The sequence below is a fragment of the Chiloscyllium plagiosum genome, unplaced genomic scaffold (assembly GCF_037043375.1).
Source record: "Chiloscyllium plagiosum isolate Xiang-an unplaced genomic scaffold, Cpla_swu_hap1 HiC_scaffold_24, whole genome shotgun sequence".
Taxonomy (NCBI): domain Eukaryota; kingdom Metazoa; phylum Chordata; class Chondrichthyes; order Orectolobiformes; family Hemiscylliidae; genus Chiloscyllium; species Chiloscyllium plagiosum.
Window position 1 is genome coordinate 57,611,212 of NW_028270162.1, and position 18,818 is coordinate 57,630,029.

Genomic DNA, 18,818 nt, shown 5'->3' on the forward strand with positions numbered 1-18,818 from the left:
AGCGGGCGCAGCTTAACATGTGGTTGCGCAGCTGGTGTAGGAGGGAGGGCTTCAGATATGTAGATAATTGGGATGCCTTCTGGGGAAGGTGGGACCTACAAGAAGGACGGGTTGCATCTGAACTGGAAGGGGACCAATGTCCTGGGTGGAAGGTTTGATCGAGTAGTTCGACAGGGTTTAAACTAGTCTGGCAGGGGGATGGGAACCTGAGCTGTATACCAGAGGTGAGAGTTGATGCAGATGAGGCAATAGCAAGAGGTAGACCAGCTAGTGGGAAGGATTTTCCTGGGAAAGTCAAAGTGCGTTTGCTTTAACGCAAGGAGTATCAGGAATAAAAGTGATGAATTTAGAGCATGGATCAGTACCTGGTGCTATGATATTGTGGCCATAACAGAGACATGGTTTTCTCAGGGGCAGGAATGGTTGCTGGATGATCCAGGGTTTAGAGCATTTAAAAAGAATAGGGAGGGGGGAGAAAGAGGAGGGGGTGTAGCACTACTAATCAGAGAGGGTATCACAGCTACAGAAGCTTCCATTGTCGAGGAAGATCTGCCTACCGAGTCAGTATGGGTGGAAATTAGGAACAGCAAGGGAGCAGTCACCTCGTTAGGGGCTTACTACAGGCCCCCCAATAGCAGCAGGGAGATTGAAGAAAGCATAGGTCAGCAGTTTTGGAAAAGTGTGGACGTAGTAGGGTTGTTGTAATGGATGACTTTAACTTTCCCAATATTGATTGGAACCTCCTTCAAGCATGAGATTTGAATGGAGCTGTTTTTGTAAGATGTGTTCAGGAGGGTTTTCGAACTCAGTACATTGACAGGCTGACGAGGGAGAGGCCATTCCAGACTTGATGCTCGGAAACGAGCCAGGGCAGGTATCAGATCTTGTGGTGGGAGAGCATTTTGGTGATAGTGACCACAACTGCCTCACATTCTACAAAGCTATGGAGAAGGAGAGGATTAGGCAAAATGGGAGGATATTTAATTGGGGAAGAGGAAACTATGATGCGATTAGACCTGAGTTAGGAAGCATGGACTGGGAGCATTTGTTCCATGGTAAAGGCACTATAAACATGTGGGAGACTGCTTAAGGAACAGTTGTTGCGAGTGATGAATAAATATGTCCCTCTGAGATAGGCAAGAAGGGGTAAGATAAAGGAACCTTGGATGACGAGAGCGGTGGAGCTTCTCGTCAAAAGGAAGAAGGTAGCTTACATAAGGTGGAGGAAGCTAGGGTCAAGCTCAGCTCTAGAGGATTACAGGCAGGCGAGGAAGGAGCTCAAAAATGGTCTGAGGAGAGCCAGGAGGGGACACGAGAAAGGCTTGGCAGAACGGAATAGGGAGAACACAAAGGCATTTTACACTTATGTGAGGAATAAGAGAATGGTCAAAGAAAGTGTAGGGTTGATCAGGCATAGCATAGGGAATTTGTGTGTGGAGTCTGAGGAGGTAGGGGAAGCCCTAAATGAGTTTTTTGCTTCTCTCTTTACGAAAGAAATGAACTTTGTAGTGAATGAAACCTTTGAAGAGCAGGTGTGCATGCTGGAATGGATAGAGATAGAGGACACTGATGTGCTGAACATTTTGTCAAACATTAAGACTGACAAGTCGCCAGGCCCGGACCAGATTTGTCCTTGGCTGCTTTGGGAAACAAGAAATGCGATTGCTTCGCCACTTGCGAAGATCTTTGCATCCTCGCTCTTCACTGGAGTCGTACCTGAGGACTGGAGAGAGGCAAATGTAATTCCTCTCTTCAAGAAAGGAAATAGGGAAATCCCCGGCAATTACAGACCAGCAAGTCTCACGTCTGTCATCTGCAAGGTGTTAGAAAGGATTCTGAGGGATAGGATTTACGACCATCTGGAAGAGCATGGCTTGATGAAAGGCAGTCAACACGGCTTTGCGAGGGCAGGTCATGCCTCACAAACCTTATCGAGTTCTTTGAGGATGTGACTAGAAAAGTTGATGAGGGTTGAGCTGTGGACGTGGTGTATGTAGACTTCAGCAAGGCAGTTGACAAGGTTCCCCATGGTAGGCACGTTCAGAAGGTCAGGAGGAATGGGATACAGGGGAACTTAGCTGCCTGGATACAGAATTGGCTGGCCAACAGAAGACAGCGAGTGGTAGTAGAAGGAAAATATTCTGCCTGGAGGTCTGTGGTGAGTGGTCTTCCACAGGGCTCTGTCCTTGGGCCTCTACTGTTTGTAATTTTTATTAATGACTTGGATGAGGGGATTGAAGGATGGGTCAGCAAATTTGCAGACGACACAAAGTTGGAGGTGTCGTTGACAGTATAGAGGGCTGTTGTAGGCTGCAGCGGGACATTGACAGGATGCAGAGATGGGCTGAGAGGTGGCAGATGGTGTTCAACCTAGATAAATGCGAGGTGATGCATTTTGGAAGGTCGAATTTGAAAGCTGAGTACACGATTAAGGATAGGATTCTTGGCAGTGTGGAGGAACAGAGGGATCTTGGTGTGCAGGTACATAGATCCCTTAAAATGGCCACCCAAGTGGACAGGGTTGTTAAGAAAGCATATGGTGTTTTGGTTTCATGAACAGGGGGATTGAGTTTAAAAGTCGTGAGATCTTGTTGCAGCTCTATAAAACTTTGGTTAGACCGCACTTGGAATACTGCGTCCAGTTCTGGTCGCCCTATTATAGGAAAGATGTGGATGCTTTGGAGAGGGTTCAGAGGAGGTTTACCAGGATGCTGCCTGGACTGGAGGGCTTATCTTATGAAGAGAGGTTGACTGAGCTCAGACTTTTTTCAATGGAGAAAAGGAGGAGGAGAGGGGACCTAATTGATAATGAGAGGCATAGATAGAGTCGATAGCCAGAGACTATTTCCCAGGGCAGAAATGGCTAACACGAGGGGTCATAGTTTTAAGCTGGTTGGAGGAAAGTATAGAGGGGACGTCAGAGGCGGGTTCTTTACACAGAGTTGTGAGAGCCTGGAATGCGTTGCCAGCAGCAGTTGTGGAAGCAAGGTCATTGGGGACATTTAAGAGACTGCTGGCCATGCAAATGGTCACAGAAATTTGAGGGTGCATACATGAGGATCAATGGTCGGCACAACATCGTGGACTGAAGGGCCTGTTCTGTGCTATACTGTTCTATGTTCTAATATAGACATGAGGTGGGAGGGTGAGGAGTGCAAAGAACAAAAAAAGTTCAATTCTCCCTCACAGTTCAACTCGCTGGTTTCCACTGGGGGCAGCAGATAGAATTCCACTCAGTACTTTTAGATCAAAGAATAACTGAACAGGACAAACCTCACAATTCATACGTAAGCACTTTTGTTGATGACTTACCAGCAGATGATGGTGGTAATGATCATCTGCCAATCTGCACAGGTTGGTCTTTTCAGCAGCAAGAGAAATATCTGGATTGAAGTTAAAGCATTCACAGCTGACTTGCAATTAAGTTAACATTAGAGATCACCAATAAGAACAGAGGGATAAAAAAAAAGAGAAATGGACAGAAATCACAAGTGAGCATAAATATAAGCCATGACAGAAATGCAGAGTTTGAAAGCATGCATGTATTTCTGTTATCAGCACTGTTCAATATGTTATGATCTAGTCAAAAAGGACTAGACCATAGACAATAAGAAATAGCAACAGGAGAATAAAACCAAAGCCCCCTCAATCTTCTGATGACACTCCAACACCCCCCCAACCAATCCCACTGATAACCATTCCTGACCTGAACTCCCCCCACAACCACTTAACGCCTGACAATTCAATAACCATTCCCAATCCTGACTATGGTAACAACCTCTCCACACCTCAGAACACCAGACTAATCAGAGCTAACTACCCATTTACTCTAACCCCTGACCCTCCAACCCTACCCATCAAACTAACCCAGTTGCCAACATTCATTAACATGAACATTGGACATTTAAGCCCGTCTTAGAAAAATAGGGTGCTGTTAAAAACGCGGTATTGTCCATTCTTTCCCAGATGCTCCAGCTATGCAGAGTTCTTCATGGACTGTGTCAAGCCTCATTGAGGTAGATCGATGGAAATCAAACCCTGTTATTCCTACAGTCATTGTAAAAATATTAAAGATTTTAAGGAGTACGCAAGGTTCTCCCAATGTACCTATCTTCCAAACACAGGTTGATGGAAAGCACAGATCAGGATTCTGTACTGAACAAACGTGGCTGTGGGGGAGGTCAGGTCAGGAATGGTTATCAGCGGGATTGGTTGGGGGGTATTGGAGTGTCATCAGAAGATTGAGAGGGCTTTGGTTTTGTTTTGGAAGAAGTCATAAGTTGTGTGGTTACCCAGGAGTCAGATAACAGCTTTCCTGTATAACATTTCCTGGGTGACTCTCCAGGTGTGCTTCATGCAACTGCTGGATGCCTCAGATTCTAACTAAAGCTTTATAAAGTCTCAGAAACACATCGCTGCTTTTATTGCAAGTAGATTCTAGCTACAAGCAAACAATTATAAGCTGTTGGCATATAACTACATTAATTTAAATTCTATTCGCCATACATATACACACAAATGGACAAATAAAAGGATGTTATAAACAGAGGGAAGGACTAGGAAGGCGGTCCAGTGCTTCCTTATGATCCTTGTGCTGTTCAGAACATGGCTTTTTGATCATCCTTCTCCAGATGCTTCCACCCGCTTGCAGGAGGTGGCTCATTCATTTGCAATAGGTCTCTGATTTATAATTTAACAATCACAGTTTATGGCAACTGCTGAAAGGAAGGTAAACACTTTTTCTTCAGACTTAAAGGGTTTTTACTGCAGAGAACAGAGACCTCCTGAGCTGGTCTGATATGTTTCCTGTATCTGGTCATAGCCCAAAATTGTTCAGCTATTTGAGAAACAATCTCACAATTGTTAGCAAGCAGCAGGTCTTTGTTGTCGATAACTAGTCACTAATCCAAAGATCAACCGACTGTCTGTACCAACCAAAGCTCCATCTGTAGACAACTCAAAAGCTCCAGTTCAGCTGCAACAACTCCTTAACTGTCGCTCAAAGCTATGATTATTTGCTTTCAAAGCAAGCAGAAATTCTTTAGCAATTCTTTGTTTTTTTAACGGTTTTATTCTCATTAAAGATTTTGCAATTAAAAGTAAAGGAAACTATACAGACATGGTCTTAACACTGTATGGTCCACAAATTGAAAAGGCTGGACTCTGATTTATTGGTCCCATTGGTCCTTTGTAGTACACATAGACTGAAGAGGTTCAAGTCTGTGGGTTTCAGGATGAAAGGATACAGTGACTCCAGCGGATAAAGGTCCTCCGCAGAATGCTCCTCCTGCCCAGTTCACGGAGGTGATCATCTTGTGCACGGATGCTCCTTTGAAGGCACCAGGACACGTGCCATGACAAGAAGTATTGCTGAACAACAGAACGTTCGTATTTCTGTCTAGCCAACCCTGTTAAGCAGAAAAGAGTGGAAACTAGGCCATCGTGAACGTTTAGCAGTTTAAGAGAGGTGACAGGCTGAAAGGGCAATGAATTTGGGAGGTGGGGGGAACGTAATGAGATCAAAGATCTCAACAGTCTCTCTTCACCACCTCCCCTCACCCACCACTGTGTCTGTCCCATTTCCCACACCCGTGTTTTCACCTGGCCTTTGTCGTTGATGACTGGTCATTAATCCAAAGATCAATCAGTTATTTGTACCAACCAAAGCTCCATCTATACACAATCCCAAAGCTCCAGTTTGTCTGCAACAACTTCATAACCCACTGCTCTATAACTTCCTTTCCAGAGGTTATCTAATAATTAAAATGTTTAAACACCATTAGCAGATCTTCCCTCAATCTCCTCCACTGAAGGAACAACATGTTTCTGGAAACTACCCTTACAATCTGACTCTCCCAGCTCCTTTTCCGTTCTGGTAAATCTGTGAGGGTCCCCCTCCAAGGCCAATCTGTTTATCATGTACAGGTTCTGCAGAGCATTCATTTGCCAACAGGGAGCTTATGAATTTGCAGAGCTGGAAGAGCATAATGCTGACACAGTCGCTGACTCAGCCAGTCTTTGTTCAACTAACACAAACAAGCAACAAGTGAACCATGTTCCCAAATCACCCCTGCTTCTCTTAACTGACACAGATGTTAGCCTTCATGGTCTATAATTCTCAAGCTTTTCATTGCAGTCCTTCTTGAATAAGGGCACAATATTCGCTACCCTCCAGTCTTTTTGGATCTCACCCGTGGCTAATAATGATGTACAATTATCAACCAGGGTCCCCACAATTTCTTCCCCAGCATCTTGTACTGTTTTCGGTTATGTCTGGTCAGGACCAGGAGATTTATCCATCTTCATACATTCTAATATGTCCAACACCTCCTCTACTGTGATATGGACTGTCCCCAGGATATCGCCACTAACTTACCCAGGTTCCCAGGTCTTCATGTCTTTCGCCACAATAAACACAGAGGACAAATATTCATTGAAGACCTCACCCATCTCCTGCAGTTCTACACATATGTGTACATTTTGGTCCTTGAGGGCTCCTATTCTCTCGTTACTTTTCTTCCTTTAACATATTTTAAGCACCTCTTTGGATTCACCCTAACCTTCTCAGCCAAGGCTATTTTGTGCCTTTTTTGCCCTCCTGATTTCCTTCTGCAGTAAACTCCTATATTCCCTGCATAACTCCACAGATTCCCTTGATTCCAGCTGTCTGTACTTGAGCCAGGCCTCCTCCTTTTTTCTGATCAAAACCTCAATATCTCTTGTCATCCAGGGTTCCTTATTCCTGCCAACCTTGCCCTTCACCCTCACAGGAACATTTGGACCTTGAACTCTAGCTATCTCACTTTTAAAAGCCCCCACTTGCCAGAGGTCCCATTGCCTACAAATATACTCCAATCAACCCCTGTAAGCTCCTGTCTCATTCCATTAAAACTTGCCTTGCCCCAGTTTAAAACTTAAACCTGTGGACCAGTTGTCTCTCTCCATAACTATTTTAAAATTAATAGAATTAATAAAATTAATAGAATTAATAGTCACTGGTCCCAAAGTGCTCACCCACTGTCACCTCCGTCACCTGTCCTGATCTATTTCCCAAGGGCAAGTTGAGTTTTGCCCCTTCCCAAGTAGGATCCTCTATATACTTGAGGAAACTTTCCTGAATGCACTTAACAAATTCCCCCCCTATCTAAGCCCTTAGCGCTGTGGCAGTCCCAGTCTGTTACAAAAATTAAAACCCTCTACTATGACAATCCTATTGCTCCTGCCAGCATCCCCAGTCTCCCTGCATATTCGTTCCTCTAATTCCCATTGACTATTTGGGGGTCTATAGTACAACCTCAATAATGCCACCATTCCCTTCTTATTTCTTAGCTCCACCCACAAAGCCTCACTGGATGATCCTTCAATTATTTCATTTCTGACCACTGCTGTGATACCCGCCCTAACCAAAAATACAACTCCCTCTCCCCTCTTTCCTGCCTAAAGCACCCATACCCTGGCACATTAAGCAGTTCTGTCCCTCCCTTAGCCATGTTTCTGTAATGGCTATAATACCCCAGTCTCATGTACCTATCCACATCCTGAGTTCTTATCCACATCCTTAGTCTTAACTGTCAGCCCTCTTGCATTGAAGTTGATGCAATTTAATTCAACAGACACTCCTTACTCCCTGTCGTGTTCCATGCTGACCTGACTACTGTATCCCCTTCCAGCCTCGCACTTGCCTCCCTGTTGTTGAGGATCTCACCCCCTTGCCAATCTAATTTAAACATTCCTCTCTAGCACCAGCAAACCTGGCCACCAAGATATCGGTTGCCCTCCAGTTCAAGTGCAACCCATCCCTCTTGAACATGTCATCTCAGCCCCAGAAAAGATCCCAGTGATCTAAAAATCTGAAGCCCTGCCCCCTGCACCAATTCTTAGCCACGCATTCATCTGCCATAATCCTCCTGCTCTTACCCTCACTAGCACGGGGCACTGGAAGTAATCTAGAGATTAACACAGACAAGGTCCTGGTTTTTTAACTTTTTTCCTCGCTCTCTATAATCACTCTGCAGGATCTCATCCCAATTTCTATCTATGTCATTTGTGCCCACATGCACAATGACTTCTGACTGCTCATCCTCCCCTTTGACAACATTCTGCAGCCACTCCAAGACATCCTGGACCCTGGCACCCAGGAGGCAACACACCTGGATTCCCGTTTGCTGCCACAGAATCTCCTGTCTGTCCCGCTAACTATCGAGCCACCTATCACTAAGGTCCTATTTACCTTTACTCTTTCCTGCTGTGCCCCAGAGCCAGTAATAATGCCATCAACCTGGCTACTGCTGCCTTCCCCGAATAGTCATCTGCCCCCAACAGTATCCAAAACAGTATACTTGCTTTCGAAGGGAATGGGCACAGAGGATTCCTGCACACTCTGCCTTTTCCCGTTGCCTTTCCGAGTGGTCACCCAGCTACTCTCTGCCTGTACCTTAGGGGTGACCACCTCACTAAAACTTGTATCCATGACAGTGGTTATCTATCTCCTTGACAGTGAGCTTAAGGAGTTCTACAGGTCACTCAGTTCTCATCAAAACAACCCAACCCAAGTCCAATTGTTCTCTCCATGGTTTTTGTTTTAACTGACTTGTTTGCACTTGTTATATCACACCTTCAAGGCTATTACATGCTGAGGTGGAGTTTGATCTTCAGCCTTCTGGCTCCGAGGTAGGGACAATGCCATTGTACCACAAGACCTTCACTGTTCCCTCTTTATTTATACACAAATAATTAACACCCATATATTTTAACCTTAATTATTTGATATTAAGGCCCATAATCAGTCCAATAAATTCATTTGAAATTAATAATAAAAGCAAAATACTGCAAATGCTAGAAATTTGAAATAAAAATAGAAATTGCTAGAGAAACTCAGCAGTTCTGACAGCATTTATGAAGAGAGAAACAAGAGCCCTGTATGATTTTTCTTCATATCCTTTAAGGGGTGCTCTTAAGTAGAATTATACTGGACCCAAAACGTTACCCAGACCTGCTTAGTTTCTGCAGCATTTGTCATTTTACTTCATTTGATATGAACATGACCAAGGGGAGAAAGTGAGGACTGCAGATGCTGAAGACCAGAGTTGAAAAATGTGATGCTGGAAAAACACAGCAGGCCAGGCAGCATCTGAGGAGCAGGAGAATCGACGATTCGGGCATAAGCAAGACTCACTGTAAGTGACTGGCACTGATTGGTCCTGGAAATTAACTGTCACACATGTACGTTTTAATTCTGAACAGTAAATGCATGACCCATCATAAGGCAGAAGTTTGGGAAACCTACAGGCACTTGTGGTTTAATTCTACATCTTAGACACTTACTGTATTGACACCTCTTGTCTCTGCAAACCTGGACATATACAAGCCAAGCCAGCAGACATCGCTGCAGGCAACGTCGTTGGTATATTTGCTGTGCTCGGCCATCTGTCTCTCGCTCTTGTTGCGACAAATGTAACAATGCATTCCACTGAAGCCAAGCCTGCACTCAAAACAAAGAGGACACTGAAATGTAACTGAAAGAGTATATAACAGCAATTGTATTCCAGAACTGAATCACCTTGTACTCAAATGCAACAGAAAATTTAGTAAGTATTACATATTGATATTTAAAAATGCTGTCAAAGACACAGAACTACGCAAATCAAACATTAATCAGTATTTAGGAGAAAGTGAGGACTGCAGCTGCTGGAGATCAGAGTTGAGAGTGTGGCGCTGGAAACGCACAGCAGGTCAGGCAGCATCTGAGGAGCAGGAGAATCGATGTTTCGGGCATAAGCACTTCATGTTCCTTATTCCCAAAATGTTGATTCCCCTGCTCCTCGGATGCTGCCTGACTTGCTGTGCTTTTCCAGCACCACACTCTCTACATTAATCAGCATCTCAAAAATACTCAGACCCATCCTAATAATATTTTCGAGATGAAAGATTTGTAGATGTACTAACCTCAGGAAGGCTAATAGCAGGAGGTGCATAATAATTCATTTCACCCATTAGAGCCAAAAGGTGAAAAACCAAGGTTCCAGGGCACTGTCCAGTGACTGCTGCTGGCAACTGCATATGCCAATGTCAGCATGAGAGAAGATCTGACTTGCCTTCAATATCAAACAGCCTGTAAATGTTCACTGTCAAACTGCAACTCATTAAGAAGCAAAGTATCAGATGGGGATGTGTGGAAAAAGGAATAAAAATGGATCTGAAGCAACATGGTGATGATGAATATTCCTGTCTTTATTAAGGGTTAAGTATTCTATCTCACTCTGCTCACATTGTTTTGCCCAGTTTCATCAGTGATCAGCTGAGCTATTAGTGGATAAATGCTAACAGATCCCTGCATCACTATCAGAGGGACATCGCTGCCACCTGCTGGTTCAACACAGATCACTATTATTTTGCACAAGGAGCAGTCCAGTTCACTCACCCAGTCACATGAATAGTCAATGAAACTGCATAGCAATCACAGAAAAATAATTAATAAATTTTAATCATAACCGCTGTTTAGATTGATGATTGCTTTATGTAACTAGAAAACAAATGCAACATTTGTTTGCAACAATGCTGCTGTCCTGAAAAGCTAATTACATTTTTTAACTTTATACCTTACCAATTTTTGGCAATCCCCCTCAGCTGACTGAACAGGGTACTAACTGGTCCGAATACTATCTATTAGCTCTGCAGGTTTCCATGCTTCATGCCTGATGTGCTAGATTTTGATCTGTGACTCTGCTGCCACAGTAAACGTTTGGTGAAATTGACATAAATGCAGCTCTTGGAATGAAATACAATGCTGGAACATTTAAACTGGGAAACCTTAAGAGCTGGAATGCTTAGAGAATTAAGACAGTCTGAAATTATGTGCTTCAGGCAACAAAACTAGTCAAAGGAACATTTGCAGCCATTCAAGAAAAGAATTTTGCTTTCATTTAAGCCCAACAATTTTTTAAAAATCATAATGTATTTGTGGAGTTTGTCAGTCTAGCTGGCTTGTCTATTGTTGAACCTCTGAATGGGGGAAACGTCACACACCTTAACCTTTCACTTGCTGTGAGTACATAGCTGCATAATGAACAAAAGACATTGGGTCAGACTGGCTGTTAAACCCAAGCCCAGGAGAAGAGCTAGAAACTCAATTACATTTCTTTGTCAAATTGCCCAGTTTTGTCTTTTTTAAAAAATTCATGTTCTGTGCTACAAAGAATATCCACTATATTTCTGACAATCCTATGCAAAACAAAATGAAATTCACTGGGCAGCCATTTTGTTTATTTAAAGTCCTGTGTGTTCTTATCCCAAGGTAATGCATTGCTTTTGCACCAAAAAGGATTTTATTTTGAAGAAAAGGAACAGCTCACTCTGATGGCTTAGCAAACAAACTGCACTATATGATACAGGGCAAGAAATTCTCTCAATGTGAATTACATGTGGGTTGCTATCAGTCTCCTCAACAGCAGCCAACTGCAGGGGGGATATTATTCAGACAAGTTTACCTCTTGCAGTGTCAGTGAAGGGGATAGAATCAGCCAAAATGTCCTCCATGGCTGTCATGTTGACATTCACTCTCAAGACTTACACAGTATGACCACTGGCTAATGACCTTAGAGCTGTATTTCAAGAATTGATAGCAAGGGAAAATAATGACTACAGGTGGACAAAGAATATTCTGCAAGTTCTACACAATTTTAAGAATTTCAAGATTTTCAACATTACAAACATGTGTAGAAATTACCAGATGTATATAGCATGTATCTCAAACAAAGCTGAGATACACAGGAAACACTTTCCAAATTCTTTAGTGTGCAAATCATGGTAACACATGAAGAATATACACTCATACCTACCCTATGCTGCAAGGTTTTGGCCCAATGCTGCATTGCCAGGCCATCCATTCTGCGATTTCTTTCCTTTCTTTCCAATTGTTTGGTCCAAATGACCCACGCAGCCCTGGGAAGAAACAGTACTGGTTAACATGACAAAGCTTATCCTTTAATATCTGATCAACACGGACTGGACCGACATTAAAGCATATATCAAATATTGAGAAGGATGCATAATAGGATCAGTTTGAAATTGAAGAGATCCATCAAAGTAATAAGTCTACACCAATCAAGTACTTCAACTATTTAGAAGTCGCCTCAGATATAACCTGAATGGTGACTGACAAGAGATTCAATAATGCAATAGTGAGCCCAGGACCACGTATCAAACAGAGACAAGAGTTGACATGAAGATCAGAAACCATCATCCATGCTTTTGTTACTTCCAAGTTCAATGATATGAAAAGCTTTCCTGAACAGCGCAAATTAAACCAGTACAATACAAAAGGAGATCCAATGAGCCTGCACCATCTTTATTAAAGAGTAATCCAGTTAATTCCACTTTCCACGGCTTTCTGCATATTTTTAAATTTTCCTTTTCAAGTACATACCCAATTACCTTCTGTAACTTCCAAGTGAATCCACTTTGGGATGCATCCATTTCACGCAGTGCATTTGTTTTCCCTCATCTCACATTATGTTTTTCGGCCAATTAACTTAAATTTGTGCCCTCTTGTATTCCATCCTCCATCAATTGAAAACAGTTGTTCTTTACTCCGATTACTTAAACCTTTCACATTCCCCATATCCTGAATTACACTGACCTACACTGGCTGTTCAGTTTTGCTCCGCCCAGATCATGGAATCAGAATCCCTACAATGCAAATGGAGGTCATTTAGCCCATTGAGTCTCCACTAACCCTCTGAACAGCGTCCCATGCAGAGACATCCTCCACCTCCCTCATCCCTGTAACCCTGTATTTACCATGGCTAATCCACCGTGGGACAATTAAGCAAGGCCAAGCAACCTAACTGGCTCATTACTGGACTGTGGGAGGATACTTGAGCACCCGACAGAAACCCATGCAGACACAGGGAAAACGTGTGAACTCCACAGACAGTCTGCACTCACCCAAGGCTGGAATCAAACCTGACTCCCTGATGCTGTGATGCAAGCAGTACTAACCACTGTGCCCCCTCATCCTGCTGATCTCTAATTTTGGGAGAGAGGGTAACATGGTAGTTATGTCACTTGTTTAGCAACCTAGAGGCTAAGGCAAATGCCATTTAGGCAGTTGGCCATGTTTTAAGTAAATTAATTAAATCTGGAATTGAAAGCTCCTCTCATTAATGGTGTCCAGAAAACTACCACAAATTGTTTTAAAAGCCCATATGGTTGACTAATATCTTTTAGAGAAGAAATTCTGCCAGCCTTACCAGGCTTGGCCTACATGTATTGACTCCACACATTAATTCAGTTGATTCTCAAGTGCTTCTGAGGACAATTAGGAATGGTCAACAAATGCTAACCAACATCCCATGAAAGAAAATGAAAAGAACTTTCTCCAATCCAACAACCCTCTGATAACTCTGCATTCCTCAAACTCTGCACCACTTGCAACATCCAACAATCCATCACTGTTCTAACTGCTGTCCAGGTCTTCAATTCTCATATCAACCTCCCTAAACCTCTTCACACTTCTCTTCTTTAGGAGGCTCTTTAAAACCTGTTCCTTTGGGCCAAACTGATGTTACTGATAGTGGGCGGCACGGTGGCACAGTGGTTAGCACTGCTGCCTCACAGCGCCAGAGACCGGGGTTCAATTCCCGCCTCAGGCGACTGACTGTGTGGAGTTTGCACGTTCTCCCCGTGTCTGTGTGGGTTTCTTCCGGGTGCTCCGGTTTCCTCCCACAGTCCAAAAAATGTGCAGGTCAGGTGAATTGGCCATGCTAAATTGCCTGTAGTGTTAGGTGCAGGGGTAAATGTAGGGGAATGGGTCTGGGTGGATGCGCTTCGGTGGGTCGGTGTGGACTTGTTGGGCCGAAGGGCCTGTTTCCACACTGTAAATAATCTAATCTAATCTACTACCTTACGAAAATCTTTTTGTGTCTCACTATGCTGTGTGGAACACCCTGGTTAGTATTACTATGTTCTGTTTGCTAGAGAAATGCAACTTGTAATTAAGGACATGACAAAATTAGGGCATGCAGCCAGAAATGAAAAATAATGTCCATATCAAAACCAAAGCTGGGACTAAAATGGCACAAATACAAAACTGAAAAACTAACTTTGGTTAACTGGACAGAAATATAAACAAAATTTAAATTATGATGCCGGAACAGCACATAGAGAGCCAAAGTGTAAAGGTGCTGTGAGAATAATAATTTGGATTTCATTCTTGTGTAAATTTATGAATCCAGACACCAATGGTATGTGACCTGTACATGTACATAAATGCATTTGATCTTTTGTATATCTGGCTTGCCTGCATTGGCGCTGCCACTGATTAGTCAAAGCAAATTCTTCTGACGTCATTCCTGGCGTTCAAAAGTTAGCAGATGTAAACTTTAATTGAAATAATTCAAGTTGTTGGTTTGCACTTACTGAAGAGTTGCTTTCACACGGAACTCATCAGCCTCAAACTGCATCATGCGTTTGGTTTTCTGTATCTTTACGTACAATGTCCAGTTGATCCAGAACTTCCGAAACATCTGTGTATCAGCTGAAGGAAACAAAAAGAAACATCACTGAATAAGCTCAAGCTCAACCAGGATAGTTGCAGGCTACTGCTACTGAAACTCAGCTTGTCATTTAGGAAGAGATACATTCCCTGTAACAGCTGACAACAGCAGATAGGCAGGTGGCCTATAGAGTAGATTAAATTAAATCAGATTAGATTACTTACAATGTGGAAACAGGCCCTTCGGCCCAACAAGTCCACACCGACCCTCCGAAGAGCAACCCACCCAGACCCATTCCCTACATTTACCCCTTCTCCTAACACTATGGGAAATTTAGCATGGCCAATTCACCTAACCTGCACATTTTTGGACATTTATAGTTAGAGAAAATTTTATTCTATGTGTACCTCATCTTGAAGAGACTTCACCCTTAAAGATTCCTTAAAGGTGAAGCTTTTCGCCTGAAAAGATAGCATATTCATCGATCTGAACAAGAACATTACAAAATATTACAGAATTTACAAAAAATTCCATTTGTTTCATCACAGCATATTCCACTTCATTTAATGGCAATAGTCCTAATATTAACAAAATACATCCAACATCAAGTATGCAGCCCAAAGGCAAAACATTTCAAAGTGAAAATTACAGAAAATGCAATCGATATAGAATTATTCTCAATACAACATGTTCCATTCTGAAGTGCCTTAATACATTTTGAATCCTCAGAATTCACAGATGCATTCTTTGTAATGCACACATACCAAGCAGTACCAGTTTTTAGGCCCTCACTATATTACAATTGAAAGGTCCCAGCCAGCGAACTTGACACATTGCATGTCTGCAGCAACAGCCCTAAGCTTTAGCATGTCACACAGCACAGCATTGAAACCATCACTACTTTTCTTTCATTTTTCTCAGTTTTGGAACTGAGTTGCTGTTGAGAATTGAACATGAAACTTTGAACAGCAGTTCATTTCAAAACAAAAGGAGAGAACAAAAGACCAATGTTTCGTGTTGGGAACTGGCCTGGAAAGATAATGCAGGATAATTACTCCACCAGAGACAATTTGACACAGAGATGCTGTTATGCTCAGGGACTGTCATCTGGTTGGATGTTGAATTGGTTCATCAAGGGATGACCGGTACTGGTCAGGCAGCCACAGAGAATGTTGAAAAAGAGAAAACAAAGAGTGAACTGCAACTGACTGGGTTTTGGGCAGGAGTCAGTTTTACTTTGGAAGCTGCCAGACTGGGAAGCTGTTTTTTCAGTTTGGCTGTCTCGAGTTACTGACTTGCTGAAAGTTCTGAGAAAAGAATTCCAGTTGTAAGAAATAAATAACTCGAGAGGACAGTGGAAGATGTTTGCACTGATAGGTGACTTTGGAATTTTAGCAAGATACACAGTCCTATGTGCCTGTAGTATTTTCCATCATCAAAGGGATTCATAAAGGCTACTAATCATCGTTGAAACTGACAAATTATGATTCCTTTATTTTCTTAGTTAATTCATCCCCTGTGTTTATCTATCTACCAGTGTGTAAGTGGGGATTTATATCCAAAGAAGATTGAGTTTAGATTATAGATATTAATTAGATTGCCTTGTCATTTATCCTTTTAAATAATAAATTGTTAATTTTTGTTTAAGTTATGAACAAGATGCGTTATTTGTAAAATCTGCTAAGGAACAATCTCATTAGATGGGGAATCCCATGATCAGGAGGCTAATTTGGTTTGGCTTGCTGTCTGTGTTATAACATCATTGGGAACTCAGAGTTAAGACCTCAGAAAACAGACAACATAGGTTTGTAATTGGATCTTGGTAAGTTTAAAAGCGGGTTATATGACACCAAGCCTGTCTATAGACTGAAGATAGCACTAGCATTTGTTGAAGATTTGTTTGGAAACGTCAGACATTTCCTGGCACTAAAGCTAAACTAGCAGACCAAATCGAAACTTACTGTAGCCAGCTAAAAAGGCAGACATTTTCAATTTAATGTTGGATTTAATGGAAATACCAGAAAGCCAACTAGTTTAAGCAGCATAATGGATGAATCAGTGAATATTCAATTGGAGTTTAGGCAATTCAAAGTGAGAAAATTGGAAATGGAATTCCAAAGAGATTGAAAACTAACAAAAACTGAAATTCCAAGGGGCAGAAAAGGAGAAAGAATTCCAAAGAGCATTTGAACTTAATTTTAAAAACTGGATATAGAGAGGCAAATAAAAAAAAGAAGAAAAAAAGGAGAAAAGGAAGAAAAAAGTGGGAATTCAAATTACAAATAATGCACATTAAGTAAGCTAAATCAGATGTTTGGAAGAGCTTGGAAGAGGAAAGGACCAGTCATAATCTACAGTTTTGTCTGGAGATGTTTAAGATTGTGCAGCTTTGCCAAAATTTAAGTAAATGTCTCTGGAGATCTGCAGATGCCCTTTGCACTGACCAGTGACTTCAGAATACAAGCAAGATATGTTCCTGTAATACTAGCCCTCATCAAAAGATTTCATGAAGGCTGGTATTCATCACTGAATGATTATTAAATTGAAAATTACAATTCTTTCATTTTCTTTCTCATTTTATCCCTTAACTGTCTGTTAGTATGTGGATGGGGGTTTATATTCAAAGAACATTGGGCTTAGATTACAGGCATTAATTAGGTTGCCTTGTAGTTTCTCTGTGTTATGCTGAAGTTGCATTCTCAGCAATAAATTGTTAATTTTCGTTTAAGTTAAGAATCTGCTGCCCAAGATCTATTATTAATGAAATCTGGTTAGGAACAATTCAGCAATTTTGAGGATCATTGAGTGTTTTAATTTCACTGTGCTGCGCATCCTATGATTGGGAGGCTGATTTGGTTTTGCTTGCTCGCCTTACGTTATAACAACATAGTTCTGGACATTGGAATTTGCCTGTCTGTAACATAGTTGAGGACAAGTCCTAGCACTGAAAGACCAGGAAATTTCAAGCAGACCAAAGAGTGTCTTTCACTGAGTTGATAATCCTCCAGCCACAGTTGCTGTTTGTCTCAGTTTGTCCTTAGTAAGAGCCTATATATAGCACTACAACAGGATGAACCTCAATAAAAAAACACTTATCCCTTTCCAGATCTCCTTTGCAAAGGCACATTCCTGTGAAGGAGGTGAACAACCCCATCAACTTTGAGCACAATATGAGGAGGAGTGGGACTCTGAGCATGCATGAACTATCTGACAGGAAAGATCTTTCTCACACCAGCCAAGCTAGCTCTGGGGGTTTGTTTGCAATTTTTGCTAAATGGCCCGAACAGTCTGCTAAGAAAGTTATCCAACAGGATCTACTATCTCCTCTTTCCACAACTTTTTCTCATTGTCAGCCTTTTCTTCAAAACCTGCAAGTTCAAAATGCAAATACACAAAGAGGCCATTTGGTCCATTTAGTCTGCACTGACCCTCTAAAGAGCACCCACCCAGCTCTATCCCCATAATGTCACATTTACCATGGCTAATCCACCCAGGATACACATGCTACATTCTGTGGCAATTTACCATGGCCAATCTACCTAACCTGCATATCTTTGGATTCTGGGTAGAAATTGGAGCACCCAATGGGACCGCAAGCAGACACAGGGAGAACATGCAAACTCTACAATCACCCAAGACTGGAATCGAAGCTGGCACTGAGATGCAGCAGTGATAACCACTGTGCCACCATGCCATCCTACCTCCCACCCCGAAAGATGGAAATAAAGGAAGAACAAGAGGGAAATTGTTTTTATTCTTCCAAGTGTGGTTTACTTTGAATGCTTCAAGATCTGGCAAACGTGCTACAAAGTCTAGATTTGCCTTGTAAATTTAAAATTCTAATTCACTGACTCCAGAAATGGTAAGTCAGTAGTCTGTGTTCTCAATATAAGAATCAGTGCCTCATCAAAAACACCCACTAGATGTCATCACAGCACTTTATAAACAGTTTTAAGACTGCAAGCTGAAAAAGCTGGAAAAACACTGAAGGCCTGCCATAATCCATACAGGGAAAATACACTTTGCATGGAGACCCTTTGCTATAAAAAAAGAAACCACAAATCAATTTCCCTTCTCTCGAAATTCTGCATGCTGCGTAATTTTTATAATTTTTATTGTACGCCACAATTGAACACTTAATACTTATGCAATCACAGATTATTCCAGATCAGTGGTGATCTCAAACCTTGTCCTCAAAATGTAAAACAGCTCATTTACAATATTTGTCACTGTTCACGTGGTGATTGCTCCTTCTTCATCAGTCAAAGCTGAATAGTGCTTATTTTAATTGGCTATAAATGGAGAATAATTTTCCTTGAATGG

At 42.0% G+C, this 18,818-nt stretch overlaps 1 protein-coding gene across 6 annotated transcripts in view; it reads right to left on the minus strand.

The window, feature by feature from the left end:
• The window catches only part of sfi1 (SFI1 centrin binding protein), a 134,130-nt gene that overhangs the window by 101,786 nt on the left and 13,526 nt on the right, over positions 1-18,818 (minus strand). For all 6 annotated transcript variants that reach the window (XR_015761285.1, XM_043716109.2, XM_043716110.2 and 3 more), the window contains 5 exons: positions 14,419-14,536; positions 11,838-11,940; positions 9,325-9,481; positions 5,247-5,408; positions 3,313-3,383 (listed from right to left, as the gene is read on the minus strand). Coding sequence is in view for 5 of the 6 variants with exons in the window: in XM_043716109.2 (XP_043572044.2) it covers positions 3,313-3,383; positions 5,247-5,408; positions 9,325-9,481; positions 11,838-11,940; positions 14,419-14,536 (611 nt within the window). In the remaining variant the exon portion in view is untranslated. The remainder of the gene's footprint in view (positions 1-3,312; positions 3,384-5,246; positions 5,409-9,324; positions 9,482-11,837; positions 11,941-14,418; positions 14,537-18,818) is intronic.